The sequence below is a fragment of the Erpetoichthys calabaricus genome, chromosome 13 (assembly GCF_900747795.2).
Source record: "Erpetoichthys calabaricus chromosome 13, fErpCal1.3, whole genome shotgun sequence".
Taxonomy (NCBI): domain Eukaryota; kingdom Metazoa; phylum Chordata; class Cladistia; order Polypteriformes; family Polypteridae; genus Erpetoichthys; species Erpetoichthys calabaricus.
Genome location: NC_041406.2, coordinates 11,205,744 through 11,227,522, shown reverse-complemented (window position 1 = coordinate 11,227,522; position 21,779 = coordinate 11,205,744). Strand labels below are relative to the sequence as shown.

The following is a 21,779-nucleotide window of genomic DNA, read 5'->3' as shown; positions in this document are numbered from 1 at the left end:
AGCACTATATGATAGATAGATAGATAGATAGATAGATAGATAGATAGATAGATAGATAGATAGATAGATAGATAGATAGATAGATAGATAGATAGATGAAAGGCACTATATAATAGATAGATAGATAGATAGATAGATAGATAGATAGATAGATAGATAGATAGATAGATAGATAGATAGATAGATATAAAAGGCACTATATAATAGATAGATAGATAGATAGATAGATAGATAGATAGATAGATAGATAGATAGATAGATAGATAGATAGATAGATAGATGAAAGGCACTATATAATAGATAGATAGATAGATAGATAGATAGATAGATAGATAGATAGATAGATAGATAGATAGATAGATAGATAGATAGATAGATGAAAGGCACTATATAGATAGATAGATAGATAGATAGATAGATAGATAGATAGATAGATAGATAGATAGATAGATAGATAGATGAAAGGCACTATATAATAGATAGATAGATAGATAGATAGATAGATAGATAGATAGATAGATAGATAGATAGATAGATAGATATAAAAGGCACTATATAATAGATAGATAGATAGATAGATAGATAGATAGATAGATAGATAGATAGATAGATAGATATGAAAGGCACTATATAATAGATAGATAGATAGATAGATAGATAGATAGATAGATAGATAGATAGATAGATAGATAGATAGATAGATAGATAGATAGATAGATGAAAAGCACTATATGATAGATAGATAGATAGATAGATAGATAGATAGATAGATAGATAGATAGATAGATAGATAGATAGATAGATAGATGAAAGGCACTATATAATAGATAGATAGATAGATAGATAGATAGATAGATAGATAGATAGATAGATAGATAGATAGATAGATAGATAGATAGATAGATAGATAGATAGATAGATATAAAAGGCACTATATAATAGATAGATAGATAGATAGATAGATAGATAGATAGATAGATAGATAGATAGATAGATAGATAGATAGATGAAAGGCACTATATAATAGATAGATAGATAGATAGATAGATAGATAGATAGATAGATAGATAGATATAAAAGGCACTATATAATAGATAGATAGATAGATAGATAGATAGATAGATAGATAGATAGATAGATAGATAGATAGATAGATAGATAGATAGATAGATATGAAAGGCACTATATAATAGATAGATAGATAGATAGATAGATAGATAGATAGATAGATAGATAGATAGATAGATGAAAGGCACTATATAGATAGATAGATAGATAGATAGATAGATAGATAGATAGATAGATAGATAGATAGATAGATGAAAAGCACTATATGATAGATAGATAGATAGATAGATAGATAGATAGATAGATAGATAGATAGATAGATAGATGAAAGGCACTATATAAAATAGATAGATAGATAGATAGATAGATAGATAGATAGATAGATAGATAGATAGATAGATAGATAGATAGATAGATAGATATAAAAGGCACTATATAATAGATAGATAGATAGATAGATAGATAGATAGATAGATAGATAGATAGATAGATAGATAGATAGATAGATAGATATGAAAGGCACTATATAATAGATAGATAGATAGATAGATAGATAGATAGATAGATAGATAGATAGATAGATAGATAGATAGATAGATAGATAGATAGATGAAAAGCACTATATGATAGATAGATAGATAGATAGATAGATAGATAGATAGATAGATAGATAGATAGATAGATAGATAGATAGATAGATAGATAGATAGATGAAAGGCACTATATAATAGATAGATAGATAGATAGATAGATAGATAGATAGATAGATAGATAGATAGATAGATAGATAGATAGATAGATATAAAAGGCACTATATAATAGATAGATAGATAGATAGATAGATAGATAGATAGATAGATAGATAGATAGATAGATAGATAGATAGATAGATAGATAGATAGATATGAAAGGCACTATATAATAGATAGATAGATAGATAGATAGATAGATAGATAGATAGATAGATAGATAGATAGATAGATAGATAGATAGATAGATAGATAGATAGATAGAAGGAGGTCATCATCTTGGAGTGGCACACACTGCGAGGCTGATCGTCAAAGGCTTGTGGATCAAGTTGATCGGTGATTGTTGGCAAACAAAGTCGTTTACTTTCACTATTGCTTGTTTTTCTTGAGTTTTATTTTTGTTTATTAAGCAGTGATCATTCAGCCACAACGTTAAACCCACTGACAGGTGAGTGAATGACATTGCGTCACATATGAGCGTTGGAGGATCTCCTCACGAGCTCAAGTGAGGTACTGTATGTGATGACCCAACGATATAAGAGTTGGTGTGGTCGCTAACATTCTCATCTCCTTCTCTCTCCTCAACAGTAAGAGGCCTCCCAGTGAGGGCACTTAGCTCCACCCCTTCCAGTATATGCAGTATAAGAAGCCCAGTTGCCTGGTTGGAGCTCCAGTCATAAACCCCTTAATCGGCAGCAAAGGAGCAAATGCTTTTGTTGTTTTGCCCGAGAGACAGCATATACAGTGACACCAAGAGATGTGAACTACTTTAATTAAAGGGGGTGACCTGCGTGGTGTCCCATCTCTTCATTTGTTCTATGACCTGTCATTCCTGTACCTGGCCACAGTTGATTATCTTGTCACAATGGCGCCTGCCTATTAGGCAGCAAGTGAACAGTCAGTTCTTGAAGGTGACATGTTGGAAGCAGTAAAAATGGGCAAGCATAAGAATCGGAGCAGCAACCTTCACCGAGGCCACATTGTGATGGCTAGACGGCTGGGGCAGAGAATCTCCAAAACAGCAGGTCCTGTGGAGTGTATGCAGAGGTCACTACCTACCAAAAATGCTCCAAGGAAGGACAACTGGTGAACCAGCAACAGGATCATGGGTGCCCAACGCTGACTGATGAGTGTGGAGAAGAAGGCTAACCCGTATGGTCCGATCCCCCAAAAGCTTCATAACACAAACGTGAGGCCTCATCTGGAGTACTGTATGCTGTTTTGATCTCCATATTACAAAAAAAAAGACATAGCAGCACAAGAAAATCCGGAGAAGAGCAACTCATCTGATTGCAGGATTTAGAAGTATGGTATGTTGGTGTTACACCTGTCAGGGACTCTAGGCTCAGCCTCACAACACAATTTTATCAACATGTATTTTATAACATGACATGTCACAATACCATAGTGACGTGCGGTGGGGTTCGTGGCTGGTGAGGCACGGACTCCTTCAGAGTGAGATTTACAAATAAATGAACCCAAACAGTCACTTATTCACTGTTCAAATGGCACATTGACTACTGGTTATGTTTCATATCTCATCAGCATTCTTTACACACACATATAAGTAAGGTACATATTTGGTGTTCACTGGATGTTCAAATTGTTCTTCATACAGCCTCCAGTTTATCCATAATGCTGCTGCAAGAATAATTACAAGAACAAGAAAATACAAACACATCACTCCAGTTCTTAAATCCTTACACTGGCTCCCAGTTAAGTTTAGGGCAGATTTCAAAATCCGCCTTTTAACATATAAAGCCTTAAATGGCCGAGGTCTGGCTTACTTATCTGAACTTATCATGACTTACAAGCCAGAACATTGTTTCCTGTAGGGGGTGATACAGTAGCTCTCTAGTTGGAACAGATATGATATTAAAAGGCGATACCTCTCCCATAGTGATACGGCGGTAAGGAATCACATAAGAGAAAATAACTTAGCTTTCTGTAATGACAATTTACGCGGCATTACAGACAAGGAAGCCATAGCAAGACTTTATCAAGGTGGGATCTTGATCTATACAGTCCACCATTTTCGTCGCTGCGATGGAAGGCTTTTCAGGACAGATGACGATATCACCCATCCGTCCATCGGCTTCAAAGTATTTGGCTGCTGTCCAAGTCTTTTTATACTGTCTTCTCCACGTGTAGGCCCTAACTTAGGTTCCAAACAAGGCCAGGAGAGGATTTAATTTCATCTCTAACATACAGAAGTAGTACAATACCCATTTTTGTAGTTGTACCTTTCTCTCTTCAAATGCTTGCCTAGCAGTTCTAAATGCTGAGAGCCCCTGTGTGCTAACTTTGGCCTGGCCTGTACATGTGAGTGGATTTTTGTACAGAGCAGAGTGACATTAAACTTATATTCTGATTACAAACATACATTAAGATCTCTAGATGGCAGTCTGCTTATGATTCCAAGAATTAATAAAATAACAGTCGGAGGTCGAGCTTTTAGTTGCAGGACCCCTAAACTGTGGACTGGTTTGCCTGCTACTATAAGACATGCCCCTTCGGTCTCAGTTTTCAAATCCCGGCTGAAGACTCACTACTTCAGTTTAGCACACCCTGCCTAGAGCTGCTGATTAACTGTACAGGCTGCATCTCTATTGTTAGTCATTAGCACTAAAACATAAGTAACATGATAGTTAGAATTGGTTACTAACCCTCACCTATTCTGTTTCTCTTCTCGGTACTCACATGTAAAGTCATCTCTGATAAAGGAGCACTGGCATCATCAGGTAGAGGGGATCCTTTCATCTGATTGGCTGACCCAGCACTGACTAGGCTGTGGAATGGCCAATAGGAAGAGGCAGCTTGATGGCTGAGGTCTCCAGGATTCTAAACAAATCCAAATTGTATTATGGGATATCATCTACTGTTAAATTCTGCTCCGTACTTGTAATATTGTTATTTTTATACTGTATTGAGGATGACTTGTGTTCTGTTCTGTGTATTGTGTTGTATCGACCACCTTCTTTTTGACACCCATTACGTGCTCAGCCTACCATTTTTTTTTCCCTACAAGGGGAGTTTTCCTTGTCTTCTTAGAGAGTCAAGGCTGGGGGGCTGTGAAGAGGCAGGGCCTGTTAAAGCCCATTACGGCATTCCTTGTATGATTTTGGGCTACACAGAAATAAATTGTGTTGTATTGTATTGTATTTGGCTAAGAACGAACGTTACATTTCTAGCAGCGAGAGAGAGAGCACATTTGCTCCTCACCCTCCATGTGTTCTAAATTTGCTGTTGCAATTCCACAATTCACACTCATTCAATACAAATGAAAGTGTAGAGTGGTGTACAAAAAAATGGATTTCAATTTTGACCTCAATTGAAATATTTAGTTGTTTTTAAAAGCTTTTAATTCTGATGCTTTAATCAATTTTAATACAGACTGTTCAACAGAAGGATAACAAGAAAAACAAAAGAATATTTTATTTAAGGTCAAAATTTAATTTATAAATATTGGATTGTTTTTTCTTAGTCTGATCCCATTTTTATAAAATTGAAAACCGTTTATGGTCTTACGTTTATTTGGAAATGAAGTCCATGCGCCTTTCCTTCTCCACGAAAATCTCTGTCACTTTCTTGGAAAAGTCCTCCTTATTTTCCATCCATCCATCCATCCATCCTCTTTCCTCTTATCTGAGGTCGGGTCGCGGGGGCAGCAGCTTGAGCAGAGATGCCCAGACTTCCCTCTCCCCGGCCACTTCTTCTAGCTCTTCCGGGGGAATCCTGAGGCATTCCCAGGTCAGCCGAGAGACATAGTCCCTCCAGCGTGTCCTGGGTCTTCTCCGGGGCCTCCTCCCGGTTAGACGTGCCCGGAACACCTCACCAGGGAGGCGTCCAGGAGGCATCCTGATCAGATGCCCGAGCCTCCTCATCTGACTCCTCTCGATGCGGAGGAGCAGTGGCTCTACTCTGAGCCCCTCCCTCTTCTTATTTTCCTTTAGTGTTTAAAAGTCTTAATCTTCAATTTTGGCAGTCAGTCGGAACAAAAAATAAAAATAAATGCACTGCTGCTGTGCACTTGACTTTCTGATGTTGCTAACTTATCGGCGCCTCTGAAGAACAGCAGCAACAAGCACCTGTTGGGCTCACATGCGCCCCCTTCAGGCCAGCACGGTACTGACTGCCTCACTCACCTTGTGTCTTTTCACTGCGGTTTAATGTCCGATCAGCAAGACTAGATAGATAGATAGATAGATAGATAGATAGATAGATAGATAGATAGATAGATAGATAGATAGATAGATAGATAGATAGATAGATAGATAGATAGATAGATAGATAGATAGATAGATAGATACTTTATTAATCCCAAGGGGAAATTCACATTCCCTAGCAGCAGCATACTGATACAAAAAACAATATTAAATTAAAGATTGATAATAATGCAGGTAAAAACAGACAATAACTTTATATAATGTTAACGTTTACCCCCTCGGGTGGAATTGAAGAGTCGCATAGTGTGGGGGAGGAAAGATCTCCTCAGTCTGTCAGTGGAGCAGGACGGTTACAGCAGTCTTTCGCTGAAGCTGCTCCTCTGTCTGGAGATGATCCTGTTCAGTGGATGCAGTTGATTCTCCATAATTGATAGGAGTCTGCTCAGCGCCCGTCGCTCTGCCACAGATGTTAAACTGTCCAGCTCCATGCCAACAATAGAGCCTGCCTTCCTCACCAGTTTGTCCAGGCGTGAGGCATCTTTCTTCTTAATGCTGCCTCCCCAGCACACCACCACGTAGAAGAGGGCACTCGCCACAACCGTCTGATAGAACATCTGCAGCATCTTATTGCAGATGTTGAAGGACGCCAGCCTTCTAAGATAGATAGATAGATAGATAGATCTTTATTGTCATTGTCACTTTTACAAAGGAACAACGAAATTGAAGGTGCAATCAACTCAGTGTGAGGAATAAGGGTTAAAATGACAAAAAGACAGAATATAATAACAAACCGAATAGTAATAAATATACAAATTGCACTTGTTGACCTAAGGTATATATTGCACATTGGAAGAATAATATAGAGCAGTTTTATTTTGAGTTCAGGGCCATGATTGCTTTCGGATAAAAGCTGTTTTTAAGGCGGTTTGTCCTAGTTTTCATAGCTCTGTATCTCTTGCCCGATGGCAAAAGCTGGAAGAGGCAATGACCGGGATGTGATGAGTCCTGCGAAATGTCTATTGCTTTTTTGCGGCTTCGGGAGGTGTAGATTTGTTCCAGAGTGGGGAGGGTACAATCAATTGTTCTCTCCGCTATCCTGACGACCCTGTGTAGCACTTTCTTTTCTGAGGAAGTGCAGCTGCCGTACCACACACACAGTCCGTACGTGAGCACACTCTCAATGGAACAATGATAAAAAGCAAGGAGCAGATTTTTTGGGAGGTGGTTCTTTCTGAGAATTCTCAGAAAATACAGTCTCTGCTGTGCCTTCTTTAGCAGCTCCTTGGTGTTGGCACTCCAGGTCAGGTCATCCTCCAGCTCCATACCCAGAAACCTGAACACCGGGACCCTCTCCACACATGCCCCGCCAATGGTGAGTGGCTGGATGTCAGTTTTGTTTTTCCTAAAGTCAATAACAAGCTCCTTTGTTTTTTTGTTGTTGAGGAGCAGGTTATTGACTGTGCACCACTCTGACAGTCGCTCCACCTCGTCCCTGTATGCTAGCTCACCCTCCTTGCCCGAGATGAGTCCGACCACCGTCGTGTCATCCGCAAACTTTATAATCTTGTTGCTATGGTGAGTGGGGACACAGTCATATGTGTAGAGGGTGTAGAGGAGCGGGCTGAGCACACAACCCTGCGGCGTCCCGGTGTTGTGGATGAGAGCAGTGGAGGTGTGAGGACCCAGCCTGACCCTCTGGGAGCGACCCGACAGGAAGTCCAGTATCCAACTGCAGGTGAGTGATGGAAGTCCCAGATCTGCCAGTTTGGACACCAGTCGTTGTGGGAGGATGGTGTTAAACGCCGAGCTGAAGTCTACAAAGAGCAGTCTGGCGTAACTCCCCTGCTGCTCCAGGTGGGTCAGGGCAGCATGAAGGGCTGTGGCCACAGCATCCTCCGTGGATCTCTTTGCTTTGTAAGCAAACTGAAATGGGTCCAGGTCTGCTGGCAGGCAGGCGATGATATGACTCCGCACCAGTTTCTCAAGCACTTCATGATGACAGATGTGAGTGCCACTGGGCGGAAATCATTCAGACTGTTCATGTTGGATTTTTTTGGCAGCGGAACAATGATTGAGGACTTGAGGCAGGATGGGACAGTGGCCTGGGACAGGGACTGGTTGAAAATCCTGGTGAAGATTCCGGCCAGTTGATCTGCACAGTCTTTCAGCACCCGTCCAGCCACACCGTCGGGTCCTGCAGCCTTCCTCGGGTTCACTTTCCTCATCACCCGCCTCACCTCACACACTTCCACTGTGAGTAAATTGCTGTTGTGAACAGGCTGTTGTGATAGAGCTGCTGTTGGTGTCGCCTCAAAGCGGGCAAAGAAGATGTTCAGCTCCTCTGCCAGAGAAGCGTCTCCCTCAGCAGCCAAGGAGTTGCTGGATTTGTAGCCGGTGATGTGCTGAACACCCTGCCACACCTGCCTGGTGTTGTTACTCCTCAGATGATCTTCTATCCTCCTTCTGTATGCTGCCTTGGCCTCTCGGATGCCTCTCTTCAGGTTCGCTCTGGCTACACTGTAAAGAGCCCCATCCCCAGACCTGAAAGCAGTATTCCTAGCTTTCAGCAGACTCTGGACATCCCTCGTCATCCAGGGCTTCCTGTTAGGATAAATCCTTATGCGTCTGTCCCTGGTGACGTTGTCCGTGCAGAACCTGATGTAATCCAGGACTGCAGTAGTGTGGTACTCCAAGTCTTGGTGATAGAAAACCTCCCAATCGGTTCTCTGGAAGCAGTCCTGCAACTGTTGGGAGGCCTCCTCGGGCCATATGGTAACAGTCCTGGTCATAATGGGAGCTTGTTTCCTGAGGGGAGTATATGCAGGGATTAGAAGCAGAGATGTATGATCAGACTGGCCAAGGTGTGCTAGGGGTTTAGCCCTATAGGCCTGTCTGATGTTTGTGTACAACTTGTCCAGTGTTTTTACTCCCCTGGTTGCACACTTTATGTGTTGATGGAATTGAGGGAGAACTGCTTTCAGATCTACATGATTAAAGTCCCCAGAAATGATGTGAACAGCCTCAGGATACTTGCTCTGTTTACTGCTGATGGTGTCATGCAAAAGCCCCAGAGCCGAGTTAGCATTAGCATCAGGTGCTATGTACACAGCAGTTAGCAGTATAGCATTGAATTCACGGGGGAGGTATATGGGTCTGCATTTAATTGTCATAAACTCCACGTCTGGAGAGCAGTGTCTGGTGACTATGGTGGAATTTGTGCACCAGCTATTGTTCACATAAATGCACAGCCCCCCTCCTCTCTTCTTACCGGAGTGCTCTGTCCTGTCTTGCCGGTGTGCTGTGTGGCCTGCTATCTCGATCGCCGTGTCCGGTATGAGTGGATTAAGCCACGTCTCCGTGATCAGCAATATGCAGCAGTCCCTGATGATCTTTTCCGTTGCAATCCGCAGCTGCCACTCGTCCAGTTTGTTTGCCAGCGACCTCACATTTGAGGAGAAAATGCTTGGAAGCGGTGGTTTGTGTGGCTGCTTCCTTAGCCTCACTAGCACGCCGCCTCGGCACCCCCTCTTTTGTTTACGTTCTTTGCGCCGCCGCCGGCTCCTCGAAGCTGGGATTGTAATCCACGGAGAGCCCGGTGTTCGTGCGATGTCGTCCGGAATGTTGTGGACGCGGAGAAACTCTGAGGTCGAGCAACTCTCGCTCCGTAAACCGATAGATAAAATATCCTGCCGGCTATACGTGTATTTATCCAGGCAGGGTGGAAAAAACACAATCTGAGTCGGAGAGCACACAGCCGTAGCGTCTAAGCGCGCCGCCATTGTTAGGTAATAACCTTATATATAAGTATAACAAATATGTCACACACATTCATTAAAGATATCAGCCAAACTGTGGAAAGTCAGAGTGTATAATAAACGTGTCTGCAAATATTAGATTGGCGATGTACAGGGAGGCAGAGACAGGCAGGCGCCAATCGCAGGCATCAACCCCGCAGTCCGAGGTGAGGTGAGTCTCGTCGCTGCCGCACCTCCTCGCATTTCTCTCCTCTATTTGATCAGGAAATTAGCAAATTCAGTGATTTTGACTATAAAATGATCAAAATTATTGGAATCATACAGAAAAAAAATTTATAGCACAGACCAGTGGACTCATTTATTTTATGTTATCATTATTAGTTTTTTTACTTTTCATGATGACGCCTCCCCTGACCGCACGTCCCTGCAATACACATATGACGTAACATCTGAACTCACCTCCAGAACGTTACCAACATGTATTTATTTTACAGTTCAAGCCAAATGTAACAAAATATCCTTTTAACATCGTGTCATTTTTACAGAACCTGCAGTTGTGAAATCTTTAACGACCTCCGCAGAAATCACTCCACACACAAGCTGCCATTCGATAGACGGGATTGCAAGGCTTTGGTTACATCGCACATAAGTAAGTCGTTTCTTGTGCATTTCAGGCTGCTCTCCTTAAGAGAAGAAGTTGGTCAGCCCCTGCGGAACAAATGGAGGTGGGAGACTCCTGTGTGGCACCAGAGATAGGGAGTTCAAGTCATTGTGCATTCCCGTCTTCCGCAGCCTCTTGTAGTTGTCACCGGCCTTCTTGTCATTATCGTTACTGATGGAGCCATTAAAAAAAAAAAAAAAAACGACGAACATCCTGGGACCTCCACAGGCACAGTAACCTGAGACGAGTGTGCCTGGGGTCTCCCCCTATGTTGTTGTGAGTCATGAGGAGAGACTGAAGGAGTTGGAACCTTTTTGCTTTAATCAAATGGGAAGCATTAGTGGCAGCAGAGATCAGCATTTCTTCATAACAAGGAAAGATAGATAGATAGATAGATAGATAGATAGATAGATAGATAGATAGATAGATAGATAGATAGATAGATAGATAGATAGATAGATAGATAGATAGATAGATAGATACTTTATTAATCCCAATGGGAAATTCACATTCTCCAGCAGCAGCATACTGATACAATAAACAATATTAAATTAAAGAAAGATAATAATGCAGGTGAAAAAACAGACAATAACTTTGTATAATGTTAAATGTTAACGTTTACCCCCCCGGGTGGAATTGAAAAGTCGCATAGTTTGGGGGAGGAACGATCTCCTCAATCTGTCTGTGGAGCAGGACGGTGACAGCAGTCTGTCGCTGAAGCTGCTCTTCTGTCTTGAGATGACACTATTTAGTGGATGCAGTGGATTCTCCATAATTGATAGGAGCCTGCTCAGTGCCCTTCGCTCTGCCACAGATGTTAAACTGTCCAGCTCCATGCCAACAATAGAGCCTGCCTTCCTCACCAGTTTGTCCAGGCGTGAGGCGTCTTTCCTCTTAATGCTGCCTCCCCAGCACACCACCGCGTAGAAGAGGGCACTCACCACAACTGTCTGATAGAACATCTGCAGAAACTTATTGCAGATGTTGAAGGACGCCAGCCTTCTAAGGAAGTATAGTCGGCAGTCAGTATTGGCAGTCCAGTCTAATTTATCATCCAGCTGCACTCCCAGATATTTATAGGTCTGCACCATCTGCACACAGTCACCTTTGATGATCACGGGGTCCATGAAGGGTCTGGGCCTCCTAAAATCCACCACCAACTCCTTGGTTTTGCTGGTGTTCAGTTGTAGGTGGTTTGAGTCGCAGCATTTAACAAAGTCATTGATTAGGTCCCTATACTCATCCTCCAGCCCATTCCTGATGCAGCCCACGATAGAACGGTGTAGACCTGGGGTGTGGGCAACGTCGATCCTGCAATGCTGCAGTGGCTGCAGGTCTTAATTAGAAACTAGTCGGGGCCAATCTCAGACCTCATTTAATTTGATGGCTTTTTAGTCTGAATGACATTGTGATCTGTAGCACGAGTAGGGAGCAGGTTGAGGAGACCCTGAAGAGGTGGAGATATGCTCTAGAGAGGAGAGGAATGAAGGTCAGTAGGACCACCAAGACAGAATACATGTGTGTGAATGAGAGGGAGGTCAGTGGAATGGTGAAGATGAGGGAGTAGAGTTGGTGAAGGAGGATGAGTTTAAATACTTGGGATCAACAGTACAGAGTAATGGGGATTGTAGAAGAGAGGTGAAGAAGAGAGTGCAGGCAGGGTGGAGAAGAGTGTCAGGAGTGATTTGTGACAGACGGGTATCAGCAAGAGTGAAAGGGAAGGTCTACAGAACGGTAGTGTAGCTGCTGAAATATATAAGGTGTCATCAGGCATGGGTAAGAAGCGTAACTATCATGTCACTTATGTTTTAGTGCTAATGACTAACAACAGAGATGCAGCCTGTATAGTTAATCAGCAGCTCCAGTCAGGGTGTGCTAAACTGAAGTCGTGAGTCTTCACCCGGGATTTAAATGCTGAGCCCAAGAGTTCGTTTTAAAGGTATTTAGTGAAAAGTAAAAGCAAATAATCCACACAAGAATGAAAGAAAAAATAGTTACACACGTAAAATAAAAGGCAAAAAAAAAGGAAAAATGTATCTTCTTTTAAACTTAGCTTTTCTTGGAAGACTTTAGTTATTTCTTTACTTAAAGGTTCTTAATTTCTTCTTCTGTACGCCTTAGCGTACGGTGTAGTACTTAAATAAACAAGTTTTCTTTACTTGTTATTTCTCACGTTTGAAGAGCCCGTAGGCCATCGAGCACTGTTACGTGCGGTCACGTTTCTTCTTCTCTACTTAAAGGTTCTTAGCTTCTTCTTCTGTACGCTTTACATACGGCACGACACATTAATTAAGTGCTGTTAAGTGCATATTTGCTTCACATACTCAAAAGGCTTGTAAGCCGGTTGGCACATAGGCAAGTGCCCAGGCATGGTGACATGCGATCACAGTTAAAAACCGTATGTCTCTACACCTTATACAAGGCAAGGCTATCACTAGCTAACTGAAGAACAATGTTTACTCCAAGCTGTTAGAAATGGTAAGAATATACAACTACGATTCTATTTATGGGGGTTATAGGAACCTCCCGTTATTTATGCATTGTCCTCTAAGAAATATTCATGAATCTCATAGAACAAGGAAAATGGCTCTTACAGGTAGTGAGACCAGCTATGTTATATGGGTTGGAGACGGTGGCACAGGAGACAGAGCTGGAGGTGGCAGAGTTAAAGATGTTAAGATTTGCATTGCGTGTGACGAGGATGGACAGGATTAAAAATGAGGACATTAGAGGGTCAGCTTGAGTTGGGAGACAAAGTCAGAGAGGCGAGATTGTGTTGGTTTGGACATGTGCAGAGGAGAGATGCTAAGTATAATGAGAGAAGGGTGCTAAGGATAGAGCTGCCAGGGAAGAGGAGAAGAGGAAGGCCTAAGAGAAGGTTTATGGATGTGGTGGGAGAGGACATGCAAGTGATGGGTGTGACAGAGCAAGATGACAAGATGATCCACTGTGGTGACCCCTAACGAGAGCAGCCGAAAGAAGAAGAAGAAGTTAGTCTGCAGTGTGTGAAGCCCAGGTGCGAACACAGACAGTCAGGACACAGGTTTTAGTCCCCACAGCACACGGTTTATTTATAGTTGTCTTCACAGCACAGAAGGCTCACAGAGCACAACACAGTCCCTTCTCCGCCCCGTCAGTCCTCCACACAGGCTTTGTCCTCCTCCTCCCGTCTCTGAACATTGAGTGGTAGTGACTAGCGCCTTTAATAGGGTTCCCTATTATGGTTGTGGCAGAAGTGCTGCCAATAAGGGCCCTGCAAACGTTCAGGAGGCCCCTGGCGGTGGCCACAGGCCCATGCAGGGTTGAAATTCCAATGCTTATAACCCATGGTCCTGCTGTAAAGCCAAGGGGGCTGCCCTCTACCAGTCCTGGGGTAGGAGAAACGGTCTTGAAAACACTCTCTCCCCCGGTCCGTCCATACTCAGGGTGTCCTGGCTGTCCGCCACAATCGTTAGGTTCTTCTATCGCAGATTTTTTTGTTCCTTTCCCAGGATATCATCCAGATGATTTGAGGCCTGAAGCAGATCATTTTCAGTCGGTCACATTGTTCTCTTAAGTGTGTGAAGGATGAATTCACACTCAGGTGTAAATGGAAAGTCAGATAGAGAACTGCTGGCTCTTTTTTGTCATTTGCATCTTATTACTAATAATTAGCCATTAAAAAAAAAAGGGAATGCAACTGTTTAAGACGGAAATAAGCAATTAAGGGTGGGGGGAACCTTAACAAGCGAGACCACTAGAATGAAGCATCAAAACGTCACTTGAGTAATAAGAACTTCGTCAGCAATAACTGACCCCTCATTAAGAAACTGGGCTGGAACAAAAACCTGCAGCCCTCCAGGGATGACGCTACCCACCCCTGGTGTAGACGATGGGCACGACTTGAAAGTACAAAAAGTATTGAAAGCGGCGAGTCCGTAAGTAAATGAACAGCGCCACAGCAGCGGATAAGCGAGTTTTTTCTGAGAGAAGGAATTGGGGTATAAAAAGGATTACCAGATAAAGGAGTTCCTAACACTCATGTCAAGGAGATTTCACTTTCATTAATGTTCATTAAAAAGGAGGAAGACATGTTCAGTACCATCAGTGGAGGCCGAGGCCTGGAGCTCCAAAGGAAAGAAGCAATAAAAGCAGAGCATGGAGAAGTCCAGAGGAGAGCGACCAGGCCGTGGACTGAGAGGTGAGAGCTAGAAGAGAGGATTAAAGGATTTAGAATCGACTCATGCATGTGCCTCCCTCGTGGGATCTCTTCAGGTGTGTAATAACCCACCGTGCCGAGAGGGGGGCGCTGCCTGCTAACACTTTCCTCTCTTTCTTTCTCTACCCGCCCAGTGAAGGCGGTGTTACTTTTGGCCTGATGGCGTTCGGTTCAAGCCAGACACCTCAAGTCTACTGTATATACTCATATATAAGTCGGGTCTTGAAATGCAAAAAATCGATCATAAATTCAGACCCCGACTTATACGCCTGTTCAAAAATACGACGCTAAATTTTTTTTTTTTGTTACATCTTCTTGCCCCCTCCAATCTCACACCAGTTTCTCAGGCGCATCGAAGTTTGTTGCAGCAGCTCAGTTACCAATTTCTTTCACCACTTCAACGACTTTTAATTTAAAACCAGCTTCATATTTTCTTCTCATTGAACGCTCCATTGTAGATAAGGGATGCTCTTTCGATAAAGGTGTGTGAGGGTGTGAGATACAAAAAACACAAATCAGTGCAAACGTCACTTCAGAATAGTTTGGGTATTACTGTGTGGTCACGTAGGCACAATGCATAGAAAACAAAGGCCATGGTCTCCATGGTTACTCTCTCCGGTGGGCGGGTGTTAGCATATCATAATCTCTTGGACCAATAGCGTGAGTTTTCCACATTCGACTTATACGGCCGACATTATTAAATACCGGAAATTATACAGTAAAATCAAGTCCGCGGGAGAACGTATCCACGAGTATATACGGTATCTCGAATCCCCGTTGAAGGGACACACCCCAACATTTTTTAGTTATTTATTTACGTTCTTTTATTTCTTATTTATTTATTTATTTTTATTGATTTTTTTTTCTCATCCTCGGACAAATAAAAGGGAAGACCAGGTTGGTGTCTCACAATTTCTTGGTTGTCATTTCTGCACCCAGCCACAAGTGTGTAAAATTATGAAGGGAATTAGTCTTTTGGATCGAGGCGGTGATTTTTAATATGAGTTCATTAAGAACACGGGGACACAGTCGTAAACTTCTCCAGGGTATATTTTTGCACAAATGTTCAAATTTTTTCTTTTTTTGACGATAAGTGACCAAGCCGTGTGGTAAGACAGTCCGACTTTAGGCACCTTCAAAGCTTGACTTGATGTTATCTTGGGAGTAATTAAGTGGGTAGGACGGGTAAACCTGTTGATCTCAATGTTGAAATTTTCTGAAAGTTCTTATCACCCCAGGGACTCGTGAAAGATCATCCAGTTGAGTTGCTTCCACCATCCACCAATCAGCTCTTCTGGAAAGTCATTGACGTCTTCTCTTTGAGCTGCTCTTTTGATACATTCCCCTAAGGCATGCTGGGATTTGAAGTCCTCATTTAACTCAGGGACCACTTCTGTGTGGCTGCTGCTTTTGCTGTTTTTAATTTAATTATCGCCTCCTTCAGCCTTCTTTTGTCGGACCCTACTTGCGTCCATCTACTGCGATTTATGCTTTCCAGGGGGTTACACTATTGTGTTGGATGTCTCTGTTTCCGAAGCTGCCAGGTGTCCCCTTGTCCTTTTGCACACTAACGTGCACAGTCGGAATCCATTAAACATGACGCTCATGTGATTCCGGAACTTCTCACCAGCAAAGGCATAAATGACAGGGTTCACACAACAGTGTGTCAGCGCCAGCATTTCGGTAGCGTCAATGGTGGCCACGAGCTTTTGTGTGGCCTCACAGCTATTCAGATAGCCAAACTGTTGCAGGGAGTGGAAGAAAAACGCAATGTTGTACGGCACCCAGAAGAGGATGAAGATGAAAACTATCATAAAGACGAGCTTGACGGCCTTGTTTCTCCTCTGTATCCGGGATTTCATCAGCACCATGACAATCCTGATGTAACAGTATATCATGACACCTAGTGGGATCAGGAGGCCCAGAACGTTCACTTCGCTGTTGTGGATCAGATTCCACGTCTTTGCTGAATGCATTGGGTAAGACATTTCACACCGAGCGGAGCCGTTCTCTGTGGTCATGCGGGCGAAGACAAACTCCGGAAGCGAGGCGCAAATGGCCACAAGCCAAATGGCGGCACTTGCCATCGTGCCATACACAAGAGTCCGAGCTTTCATGGCAAAAACCGCGTGGACCACAGCCAGGTATCTGTCTACGCTCATCAGGGTCACAAATAAAATGCTGCTGTAGAATCCAATCATGTGTATCGCTTTCATGAATCCGCAGACGTCTGAAATGGGAAGTGTTGCTAGGAGCATGGACATCCAGAAGGGAATGGAGATGACCACTATCAGATCGGAAATGGCTAAATTGAAAAGGCAGATGTCTGTCATTGTCTTAAGGTGTACGTACTGAATGAGCGTCCACAGCACCATGATGTTCCCGATCAAGCCCAGGACGAAGATGAGAGGGAAAACAGCCATGAGGAAGTGCTTCCCGAGGACTTTGGAGCTGTCAGTGGAACAAGGACTGAAATTATTGTAGTCCAGAGGGTCATCAGTGAGGTTATCCCTAAAACAATCAAGAGGGAACATTAGGGGCAGTGTAGGACTCGATCAACCAATGAAAAACATTAAAATACTGAATTGGGAAGTGAAGAAGCGGGGCCACCATAGCGGCTGGAAGTGTGAAGAACAGACAGAAAAGCAGCAGCACTCTGTGGAGAACTTCACTGTCTGTCAGTTAATTCATGTCTATCTGTTCATCTAACTATCCATTATATAGTATATATATCTACCTATTATATAGTGCCTTTCATATCTATCTATCTATCTATTATATAGTGCTTTTCCGTATTTTATGAACTGACATCCCATCCAGGATTGTTTCCTGCTTTACTGGAAAATAATAAAATTATTCTAGCATCAAGTTTAAAAGCCATAAATATCAAAGGTGAAAGACTTGTAGATTTTACTTAAAGAAAAACTCAAAGCAGTGACCACTGGTGCCTTTTATGAACAGAGCTGGCTGCACTTCTTGTACAAAAGAGTCAATTGCAAAGTCTTATTATTAAAAGATTTTAATGCTCACTTACATGACACTGGTGATGTATGAGACCATCATGGCCTGCAAAAAAAAAAAAAAAGGAATTGAAGCGTTAGTTAAAATGAATTAAAATTCTAAACACGTAGAAAGTGGCCCTCAAAGGTGACTCATTCTGTTCCCTGCACCTCCTTTGGCTTTGATCCACTCAGAAGTTCTGGGAGTGAATTAACCTGCACCTTTCAAATCATTAATGTGTCCCTTTGCTGCCAGGAGGCTCAGCTCCTAACATTTTGAAGTGCCCGAGTGCAACTCACTCTGTCACACCCAAACAGTGCCTGCCTTTGGACCTGAAGATGTGAAAAACAGAAAAGTAAAACGAATACCACTTGACTACTTATAGACATATCTGTCTATTATAGTGATGGACCAGGCCAACAGTTCTGACTTTGACTTTTATCTTTTATATAGTTCCTTTCATAACTATCTATCTATCTATCTATTATATAACGCCTTTCATATCAATCTATAGAAGAATAAACTAAAGCTTTTATAAAGATGGATGCCCTCATATACCAAAATGGATGTCAGCAACAGAAAAGGCAGGCCACACATCACTAAAAGCTGAAAAGACATTAAAGTTATTTACGTGCTTAATGATTAACTTATATTCTTATATTTAATTACTTATAATATTGTATTGAGTTAACGAAGCAGGCCGATTGCCATTCGCACCATTTCACGTGTAAGCCATGCGGCATACATGTTTGTGAGTGCAGTTTCCAGGATAGACACCAGGTGGAGCTCTAAGAACACAACGCACACACTTCAATTATAGAGGATCTCCGTCAGGGTAAAGAACCGTCCGTTCCAGCCAGAATGTCAGTAACCCTTGTCTAATATGACACTGTCATTTTATATGGTGTCTATCAAGCATGTCTATCAGTTTTATATAGTGCCTATCTATCTATCTATTGCCTTTTTTCAATATGTCTAGCTTTCTATCTACAATAACTGTAAATAATATTCACTCTTTTGGAAGTTTTTATTTTATATTGTTTTACAGCACTGAATTCACAACGGATTTAATTTGGCTTTCGGATCAACAGAACAAGACTCTTTGATGTCAAAGTAAAGACAAATCTCTGCAAAGCGGTCCAAATGAATCACAAGTAGAAAACACAAACGAACTAATTAGGACAGTCCGCTTTGAGGCTCCTAATGCGGCGCAGCGGGCTAATAAGGAGCGGCTGACGGATGGACTCGCTTATCAACAGAGAAGGAAAACATAAGAACAAAAACAAAAGAACCCCAAAGGCGAGCACACGTCCGGCCCTTCCTCACCTGGCTATTTAAACAGAAACACAATAATAATAATATTAATAAAAAAAAAGAGACAGAGTCGACGGGGAAACTGGCGCCAGCGTAAGACGCAGAAGCGCAAAGCGAAGTAAGGGGTTTAAAAAGAGGGGAGATCAGTTTTTGGGACATCCGTTCCGTAGTCAGTCAGTGGCGCTGTGAAGTTTTCTTTGTCGTGGTGACGCATCGAACCTGCGCTGGGATTGAGGAGATGGACGATCTGTTTTAAGGTTTGCCGGTGCTAATCAGAAGCCGAAGGTGTGTGTTTTTGGTATTCCCGTGTTGAAGGTGGGGGCGCTGCCGAGATCGGGATGATGGGTGTCTGGGCTGCAGCAGGCAGGGGTGAAGGCGCCGGTTGATGAACTGCGGTCCTCGTTGACAGGGCCAGATTTATATGAAAAGAGGCCCTCGGCTATTCCACTTATGAGGCCCTTTCACCTTCCATTTTTAAGTTTGTAAATTACATGAGAGATAATAAAATTTTGCTAACAATTTGAATGTAGGCCCCAGGCTGAAGCCTAGTTAGCCTATAGGAAAATCCGGCCCTGCTCGTGGACATTGAAGGACTTTTACATGTTTTCGGCGCATGCATGTAGCTCAGTTCTCACTACGAAAGACGTGTGTGTGTGTTTATGAATTTACGGAATGGTGGCTCTGAGGCTAGGGATCTGCACTGGTAGGCGGAAGGTTGCCGGTTCGAATCCCGTAAAATGCCTAAAGGGACTCTGCTCTGTTGGGCCCTTGAACAAGGCTCTTAACCTGCAATCGCTAAGCGCTTTAAGTAGTGAGAAAAGCGCTAAATGCAAAGTATTATTATTATCTGTGTGGAGCAGTCCACTCTGCTCACGCTCAACCGCAAGCAATGCAGTTGTGGATTCTGCAGAAGACGTAGACGCTTATACAAGTGTGACTGTCACTTGGTGAGATGGCGCCTGTATGCACTTTTACTTCCATGCCCCTCACTTTTCACTATGAAAGGCCTTCGTGCAGCAAACGCCGCCGCCCAACAACGATGTGGTGCTAATGACACAGATGAGGAGACGATGAAGCAAACGCCGCGGCTCAACAACGTGTAGGTGAAGTGAAACGCCTCAGTAATGGAGGGCAAGGCTTTTTCACTATAAACCATTGTCCAGCTGGTGGCATTTTCTCTACACAAAGATTAACTGGACTGCTAAGATATGGCATCGCCAGTGTCTTCTTAGGAAGGCCAGTGGGGCAGCAAACACAAGGTGGGCCCACATCCTCTATCCTGGGTGGTATTTCTTAAAAGTTGGCGGACGCCTCTCCAAGTTCACCAATATAGTAAAACTCACTGCTAGGGGGTCTTAGGGTTGTTTTTTGCCAAAGACCACACACAGCTAGTGATAATAATCATACATTTTATTTACATACTACACTATTCCAATGATGAAGATATCGAGTCACTTACAAAAAGAGTTATTGAACAAGCAATGCAGAACATTTGGAGTGGCATAAGATAAGGTTTTTTGAACGTCTTAGCAAGTGTAAAATATACAATTTTTTTTGCTTGTTTTACTGGCGTTTTCTGTTAATTTAGGCTCAAAACATTATGTTCATCCCCCCTAGATGGTCATAGGATTCTAGCAGTCTGATCTGTAGAAGTCTGTTCGTCATACTAACTTACTAATAATAATAATACATTTTATTTATATAGCGCCTTTCTGGTGCGCAAGGGAATGACAATAAATGGCTTGGAATTGAATTTATGGGTAGAGTGGTAAGAGAATAAACTAACAGGACGTTTCGGGTAGAGTTAACCAGCTTTGTATCTTAAACATCTGTTCACATTCATAAGTATTTATGGGACCCTTAGAAGTCTCATCAGTTGAATGAGTTTCCAAATCCTCTGTTTAGCTTCATTTCATTCCTCATATCTGAGGGTCTGCGGTGGGCTGGCGCCCTGCCTGGGGTTTGGTTCCTGCCTTGCGCCCTGTGTTGGCCGGGATTGGCTCCAGCAGACCCCCATGAAACTGTAGTTAGGATATAGCGGGTTGGATAATGGATGGATGGATATTTGAGGGTAGATAGATACTTTATTAATCCCCAAGGGGAAATTCACATACTCCAGGAGCAGCATACTGATAAAAACAATATTAATTACTTAATAATATTAATTAATTAATTAAGGTATTCAGATTTCTAAGACGGCCTACGTCAATCGCTTGCTTCCTCAGACGTTTGTTTCTCGGAGCTCTCGTGTTGATCTCCAAGATGACGATGGGCTTGACTTCCACGCTTCACATAAAGAAGGAGAAAGCCCTGCATCATCTACAGTATGATTAGCCTCACCACTCTTTCTATAATCCCCACACGTCTGATCTAAAGATATCAATTTAAAACGAGGAAAATAAAAAAAAAGCTGCCCACCCATCCATCTCGTTACTCATTTCTAGTTCCAGATTGGGGTTGGGGGCCAACACGGTGCCATTTAGAGTCAAACCACTTCATTCAATTCAGCAGCCATTCAGCCACCACACCACCTGCACTTCAGAAGAGGTCACCCACCTGAAGGTAAACATGTGCCAGTACTTGGATAGGAGACCACCTAGGAAAAAAGTCTCGATGCATGCTCAATAATCCAGGTAAGGAAATCCTAGAAATTTGATTCTGTTCATCTGGACAAAGTTTTTAAGTGGGAGAAATATTTCGAGACTTATCCAAGTCTCTTCCTCAGTCTCAATTGACTGCAGGTTTCCCCAACCTTATAAACAGTACCTTTGCTTAATCACAGAGACTAGCACCATTGACAAAGGGCCAGTTGATCAGTGATATGCAAATTGTCCACTGATTAGTAGACATGTGAACCATTCATAGAGG

The 21,779-nt window shown here is 42.5% G+C and overlaps 1 protein-coding gene across 1 annotated transcript; it reads right to left on the bottom strand.

The window, feature by feature from the left end:
• Positions 1 to 14,023: 14,023 nt before the first annotated feature.
• si:cabz01093077.1 (C-C chemokine receptor type 4) lies at positions 14,024 to 17,655 on the bottom strand. Its single transcript, XM_028817956.2, has 2 exons — positions 17,632 to 17,655; positions 14,024 to 17,108 (listed from the first exon to the last, which is right to left on the bottom strand). Coding segments are annotated over exons 1-2 (1,011 nt in total). The 5' UTR covers positions 17,634 to 17,655; the 3' UTR covers positions 14,024 to 16,099.
• Between the last annotated feature and the right edge of the window lie 4,124 nt (positions 17,656 to 21,779).